At 42.6% G+C, this 7,863-nt stretch overlaps 1 protein-coding gene across 1 annotated transcript in view; it reads right to left on the bottom strand.

Moving 5' to 3' along the window:
* LOC107581772 (glycylpeptide N-tetradecanoyltransferase 1-like) overlaps positions 1–6,520 on the bottom strand; it is a 17,313-nt gene extending 10,793 nt beyond the window's left edge. The window contains exons 1-2 of the mRNA XM_016267422.1: positions 6,339–6,520; positions 5,188–5,199 (exon numbers count right to left, since the gene is read on the bottom strand). Coding sequence (XP_016122908.1) covers positions 5,188–5,199; positions 6,339–6,450 — 124 coding nt within the window. The 5' untranslated portion in view covers positions 6,451–6,520. The remainder of the gene's footprint in view (positions 1–5,187; positions 5,200–6,338) is intronic.
* Between the last annotated feature and the right edge of the window lie 1,343 nt (positions 6,521–7,863).

Raw genomic sequence — 7,863 nt, 5'->3', positions numbered from 1 at the left:
TCGAGTAAAGAAGGGCAGCCATCTGCTTCTCGCAGTTCAGGACCCACCGCTGCTGAGGCACGGAGGAGAATTAGCTCGTGGGGATTGCAGGTGAACCTGGCTGATGAGTTTAAAGAGGGGCTTTCCCTCTCGCGCTCGTCGGCTGTGGACGAGAATGAGCCACTGGAGGATGATGTTATCTCTTTAACATCCTCTGATCCAGGGGCCAGTGCTCTGCTGGGTTCAGCCCAGGAAGAGCAGAAAATGTCTGAGGAGGGCAAAGAAGCTGAGGCTGAGCTTTCCTAATCCTCCTGCTCTAATCTCGCTCTCCGTGCTACTGAGCAGGCCGCCTCTGCTATGGGCAGATCCATGGCGGCTATGGTAGTGACGGAGAGGCATTTGTGGGTGAAACCTGGCAGACATCGGGAGGAAAGAAAGGGTCTTTCTTCTCGATGCCCCGGTTTCGCCTTCTGAACTTTTTGGTACCTCCATTGAGACGGTGGTCGAGAAGTTCAGGGAGGCGAAGGCGCGCTCAGCGGCCTTCAAATCCTTCATTCCACGAAGGTCCAGGTCTGAGCCCGAAAAACCCAGGGGTCCTGGCCCATCTCGGTTTGAGGATCAGAGACGAGCACAGAAGGCTAGTGTCACGACTTGCGCTCTCCCCCCCGCCTGAGGGTAGGTCAAAGGGAGGTAGGCAAGACCTAAGGGATGTCAAGGCGTCAGCGCTTTCATCCGGATCAGAGTGATACTTGAGTATCTACTCATTTCCCTCGGGGGTTTAACATCTGCCCTTATCTTTCCCTTCCTAATTGCCCTGTAACCACCATCTCTGCACCTGACCGAGGTTAGGTGCCGTTTTCCTTACGCATCCATCTGTTCCAGCATACCAGTTATGCCAACATCGAGGCGATGCGCGAAAACGGCTATGAGAGGATGCCCCCGGTAGAAGAGACGCTAGCCAGCTATCTCTCTATGGGTGATACATCTTTTTTCAAAACACCCTCCTTGCCATCCAAGCCCTGATGAGGTAGCTGAGTTGCGCCGCACCACGGATCTCGCTCTCCGTGCTACTTAGCAGGCCGCCTCTGCTATGGGCTAAGGGATGTCAAGTCGTCAGCGCTTTCATCCGGATCAGAGTGATACTTGAGTATCTACTCATTTCCCTCGGGGGTTTAACATCTGCCCTTATCTTTCCCTTCCTAATTGCCCTGTAACCACCATCTCTGCACCTGACCGAGGTTAGGTGGGAACTTCCTGCATAACAGTCTCCTACTGGACCTATGATGTTTTGGTTGGTTCTATGGCTTCATAGTGACTACCTTACTGATGGTCTGGTCTAGAGGCTTCTCCGGACAGGGCTCCGACACGGGAACCATGGTGGGTGTGTACGATCCATTTTCTATATGATATATATATATATATATATACGATAAATCGCATGCGATATTTAACGCGCATCTTGTCAGTAAAGCCGGTTCTGTAATCAGCAGTAAATCTCCATCACGTGCTGGCTTTCACATGGAGCAGCATTAACTACACAGAGCCGTTGTTCACTGACAAGCTGCGCAAAACATGCACAAAATATGATCGTGGTTTTGCGCAGCTCGTCAGAGAATAACGGCTCTGTGTAGTTAATGCTGCTGATTACAGAACCGGCTTTACTTTACTTTATCGTGCAGCCCTATAGAGCTCCCTTCTCAACTGAGAGCTAGGTGTGTTGCTCCCTCAGCGAAGTAAATTATTGCTAGCTGTTCCAGCTTTGGAACATGCTGCAGCTTGAGTCTCCTCTCGTTTGAGAACTAGGGGTGTTGCTCCCTCAGCTACAGATTTACTGCTAGCCACTCCAGCATCATAAGCCTTAGATCGAGTTGATGACTTCTCAAACATAGCGTTTTGGGATGCACAATTTCCATCTATGGGCTGCTCTTTCAGAGTGCCACGAGAACCCCTTAGAACGGAATTTTTTAGAAAATCCATGTTATGGTAAGTGTGCACGCTAAGTCTTTGTACACTTTCTAAAATCCACACTGTGGTAAGTTCGCATGCTAGTAGTCTGCATTCTTTTCTAGAATCCTGTATGGTAAGAGCTACGCGCAGTAGCTTCGTGCTCTTTCTGAGTGGTTTAAAACCCCGGTTCTGCCTTGGGCACCACTCCACCTACGTATCCTCTGGATACCTACTTTAATAGGGTGTTGCTACTAGTGGTCTGTTGAGACAGGTCCTTCAGCATATACAGGCTGCGCAAAACATGCACAAAATATGATCGTGGTTTTGCGCAGCTCGTCAGAGAATAACGGCTCTGTGTAGTTAATGCTGCTGATTACAGAACCGGCTTTACTTTACTTTATCGTGCAGCCCTATAGAGCTCCCTTCTCAACTGAGAGCTATCAGCCCAGGAAGAGCAGAAAATGTCTGAGGAGGGCAAAGAAGCTGAGGCTGAGCTTTCCTAATCCTCCTGCCCCGCGTATGATGAGCTCTTGGAAGTTATGGATCGCGCCGTGGAAGCCTCAAGCCTCGCCGTGGAAGCGGACTAAGGAAGTGACGTTCTCATACTGAGATCAAGAAGGAATGGAAGAGGCCGTTTTCCTCACGCATCCATCTGTTCCAGCATACCAGTTATGCCAACATCGAGGCGATGCGCGAAAACGGCTATGAGAGGATGCCCCCGGTAGAAGAGACGCTAGCCAGCTATCTCTCTATGGGTGATACATCTTTTTTCAAAACACCCTCCTTGCCATCCAAGCCCTGATGAGGTAGCTGAGTTGCGCCGCACCACGGATCTCGCTCTCCGTGCTACTTAGCAGGCCGCCTCTGCGGGGGGGGGGGGGGGGGGGGTATGTAGCTGACAGCCGTCTAACGTCCCAGGGGCAACTCCCATGGCAATATGGTAGAGTTGTTACTTGGTGCTTGCCATGGTTTCTGGCATGCACTTCCCTCAGCATGGTGGTGTGAGTATACCGTTCCCCATAGCGACCCCTAAAGGACACAGTTCGAAGTTCGAAGGGAACATCTCAGGTTACGTATGTAACCATGGTTCCCTGAGTAGGGAACGAGACACTGCGTCCTCTAGGTTTCTTGCCATGCTGCGGACGCAAGCTTCAGACGAAGAAGAGGATGATGTGTGCTCCCAGCGACTATTTATACTATAGTCGCACCGGTAGTGACATCATGGCTGTCGCCAGCCAACGTGTTGTTGGTGTTTTTTCAATGTTTGCTTCAGACACGGGTCACGACGAGGCGTTCCCCATAGTGACCCCTAGAGGGGTCTCGTTCCCTACTCAGGGAACCATGGTTACATACGTAACCTGAGACATTATGTCCACTCAGCACTAACCGCGGCTGATGCAGGTGAAAGGGCAGCACGCAACATCTCTGGGAACATCGCTGTTCCTGATGTAATCAGCAGTATTTTAGGATCACAACCCCTCACTGGTGTACAACAAATCTTATATGCTTCATTTTGTTTTTACATTTCTAGCATATAAACAGAAATTTTCACAAAACAAGAGAAATGGTCCATAACACTTTATATGAGTTATAAGGATAGTTCACCCAAAAATGGACCTCCTGTCATCTTTTACATGTTGTTTAAAAAACTGAAATAAAAGAAGATATTCTGATAGATATTTAGAAGAAATACCTCTTTAACGAACCTATTTAACTCAGCTAAATTATATTTGTATAGAGACATATACAAATGTGAATGAAAAAGATGACGCAGAATCTGAGCTTAAAAGGAAACAATAAAAAAAACACATTAAACCTAACATGTGTGATAGTCGCTGGGGTATATTTGTAGCAATAGCCAAAAAAAACATTGTATGGGTCAAAATGATCAGTTTTTCTTTTATGCCAAAAATAATTAGTATATTAAGAAAAGGTCATGTTCCATGAAGATATTTTGTAAATTCCCTACCGTAAATATATCAAAACTTAATTTTTGATTAGTAATATGCATTGCTAAGGACTTCATTCCGACAACTTTAAAGGCTATTTTCTCAATATTTTGATTTTTTTTTCACCCTCAGATTCCAGATTTTCAAATAGTTGTATTTCGGCCAAATATTGTCCTGTCCTAACAAACCATACATCAATGGAAAACTTATTTATTCAGCTTTCAGATGATGTGTAGATCTCAATAAAAAAAATTGACACTTAAGACTGGTTTTGTGGTCCAAGGTCATATATGGAAACATATAACACTAATGTCCCTCCATCCCAACATGCAATTCAACTCATGCTTGAACTACACAGACACAAGAGCCCCACTCCAGTGGTCAAACTGAAATGGGACGACATACAGAGAGACGCGCAACTCAAGGAAGAGAGAGAGGTGACAGAGCTGAGCTACATTTGTTAATGGGGGACAGATGGTCTGTCACATGACCTGCAGAAAAAGCATGTTTTGTGTGTGCGAGGGGAGGTGGGCTGTATGACAAAGACTGGCGGATAAACAAGCATCCCTGTGACTATTGCTTTGACAGCCTTCTACCCCTGTTGGATTGGTTGAAGGCACCACAGCTTCTCTTCTTTCTCTTACAATAAATATAAGCTGCAATAGAGGATGTCCTCTTAATAGAAGGGCAAATCTATAGTACATTTAAAATGAATGATGCATGTTTAATTGGATTGAGACTAAACTACTATCCTAGTCTGGTCTGGGTAGTCAGTTGGCTGGTTCTGGAGGTCTTTTAGGTAGATGGTAAGTTTGAGAGATCTTAAACCAGTTATGACCAGCTGGAAACAGGAAACCCTGTTAGGTTGGTTTCATGTTTTTTTTTTCTTCTTGCAAGGATAACATGCTGATAATCACATTAATATCAATAGTAATAGAGTCATAGTCATATACAATTTAATTGTACATAACCCTTTATTTTAAAGTAGGGAGAAAAATGAAAGCATTAGCTGAAATTTAGGTTGAAATTAATATGATATTTTACCTTTTTTTTAACTTTTTTAAATAAACAGAGGGGATTTTGGACAACTTTTTATCACTCCATAAATCATAAAATATTGTTAAAAGCCAGAAAAAAAATCATACTTTTTAGAAATAAAATATCACATAAATCAAGCGATTGATATATGAACAAACGTAATTTAAAATGTTTAAAGTACAGATAAGAATAAAACTGATGAAGCATTAAAGAAGTGGGGATTTCTGGCTCGGTGTAAAAACCTTTTGAGAAAACAGCCTTTAAAGACAGATACTGTAACTGAAATCTACAGATGCACATAGATAAAGTGTCATAAAATAAACACTTAGTAGTGTATTTTGGATGTTTTCTTTACACTAGTCAACAAGACGTGTTAAGGGATCAAGACAATACAAAATTTCATAATTGACCGTTTTAAATAAATAAATGTATAAATAAATGCTTTGGCTTGTAGCTTCTTCTGTATTGCTTTTTGCTGCACTGTAATTTACCTCACGAGATTAATAAACTATAAATCTACCAAACATGCCACATGACTGTTAGATACGAAAACTGAACTGTTTAAGATATTAACTGGCGTATCATTAGTATTATTATAACGCCAGAAAAACGACAATTATTACATGAGGTGAATCATGACAGGATAGGCGGTGTATATTCATGTTGCGTGATCTTCGGCACATTGCCATTACTACAAAATGATAATAAACGTAATATTTCACTCTCTGTTGCCTCATTTATTCTGGACAGTGCGTGTATATAACCTTGAGTGACATGTAGATGGACAAGAAGCTGGTTAATGAGTCTCTTTCAGTAAACCAGGGACAGCATAAGGAAACTGGTGAAACGGAGGAGCGCCTTGGTAAAGAAAGTGAAACACAGGCAGCTTCAATGAACACGAGAGCAAACCGAGAGCAGGGTGATGCTCCATTTGCTATTAGCAGCACTCAAAGTAACTAGATCACGCCAAAACATCGGTTAACCACAGGAAATCCATATTAACGTTAGTTGTCATGAAGGCCTGCGTAACGTACCAGGTTTGAAAGCGATTTTTTTGGTGGTTATTTATTAATACTGGCCAGTTTGTTGAACAGGACATGGAATAGCGACTTTAAACGTAATAGCTTATTCGTTTTCTTCCAAACCAAGATTCATAGTGAGGCTGGTAAACCTCTCACACAAATGCCAATGATCATATAGAACTGGCCACATGGAACCGTCCTTTTGTTTGATTGACGGCGTCTGAGCCAATCGTTTTAGAGATCCGTCTGTCAATCAAGGAAGTGGCCCAATAGCGTAGGACCAGGGGGCGGGCTGATGTGCTGTTAGCGTGCCACAGCCTAGCTGAACAAGGGCCCTGTCTTATCGGGCCTTGAGGAGGAGTATTAGATGTCTACGAGCTAACAGTAAAATGCATGCACGCTCACCCGTCATCAGAGTGGTGCTCTTCATTTTCACAATTGCTGCAGTGTCCGTGATCCACTTCTACCTCCGTTTCTTTCTCCGGCTGCGGTGCTGTCTCATTCTCGTCCGCCATCTTTAACCAGGAAGTGAGGATCTCGCCCTGCGCTCACACCCCGCAAAACTATTGGCGGACTGCCGCGAAGCCCGATGGTCTCTGTAGTTCTTCGTTTTATGCAGGACAGTCTTATACTAGTTGTTGTGAGGTTTATTTGATTATTTATTTGGGACAGTGCACATAAATAAACATAGCCGTAAATGCACCGGAGGTAACAGTTAAAGGCTATTTTTTAATATGTAGTCCCCCTGGACAGAATGTCAGCCAGAGTCACTCAAAAAACAAAACTGAAATGGGAAAAATGTATCAAATGTAGCCTACGATAAAGTTGCACACATGCACATACAGGCATTCAGAAGTCATTTTAAAACACACAATAATTAAGTACAATTACATTTTTAAGTTTATAAAATGTAGGCATGCTTTCAAACGCAATACATCTTTCCACATATCAATAAAGACAATTATTGAGCACAACGGCACAATATTTCACATATTTCCAAGTTTTCAGAAATAGGCTAGACGAGCAAAAAACCTAATTAGTATCTGTGCTTAAATAAGTGAAGATTTGCAATTGATTTCTGCTGTTGATAATGTAAAAATAAATACTAGTTAATATTAATTTAATTAATTACTGATGATCTATTTCAATACAACTTAGAAAAATAATGCATTACGCACATATACACAAACATACAGAAACAGTACTGTATAAACAAGTAAGACATTCAAATCAAGACTTGTTCTGTTTTCCACTGTGAAACAGAAAAAAAATCTTCACTTAAAACATGTCTTTACAGAAGCAGCTGACATTATATTGCTATATAATAGTATACTAAATTAATTATCATAGCCTAGTACAAAACACAGACCTTTATGGGTTATCAATAACCATGAGTTTTCGTGATTTAAATGGGTCCTATTATGCTCTTTTACAAAGTTTTGTTGTAAAAGGGTGTACTAGAACAGGCTCTCATACTAGGTTGTTCGAAAAACACATTATTTTTCACATATTTTACATTATTACAACACCTCTCTCTCCAGTCTGGCATGAAATAGTTCCTGTATCAAATGAAGGCCCGCCTTCTGAAATACGAAATGTGCTGTGATTGGTTAGTTTGGGCCAGTGTGTGCTGTGATTGGTTAGCTGGGCCAGTGTGTGCTGTGATTGGTTAGCTGGGCCGACATAGTGATAACACTCGTTGCCTTCTCTAGTGCAGCTCAACCAGGTCTCGTCCCATTCGTCCATATTTGTGATATCACAAATCCCGGAAAATATGCGTTGTTGTCCAAACGAGTCATTCGTTGTAATTTTGTAAAAGTTATTTCTGTTAAACAAAATATCTCCTTTCGAATTAGACTTTGAGCTTTGTAACGTTGCAGATCTTTTTTTATGCTCAAACAGCAACATTACAGACTAACTAAAGTTGA

Source organism: Sinocyclocheilus grahami, unplaced genomic scaffold (assembly GCF_001515645.1).
Source record: "Sinocyclocheilus grahami isolate Dianchi unplaced genomic scaffold, SAMN03320097.WGS_v1.1 scaffold37.1, whole genome shotgun sequence".
In the NCBI taxonomy this organism is placed as follows: Eukaryota; Metazoa; Chordata; class Actinopteri; order Cypriniformes; family Cyprinidae; genus Sinocyclocheilus; species Sinocyclocheilus grahami.
The sequence above is the reverse complement of the archived record's forward strand: the minus strand, read 5'-3'. Positions and strand labels throughout refer to the sequence as shown.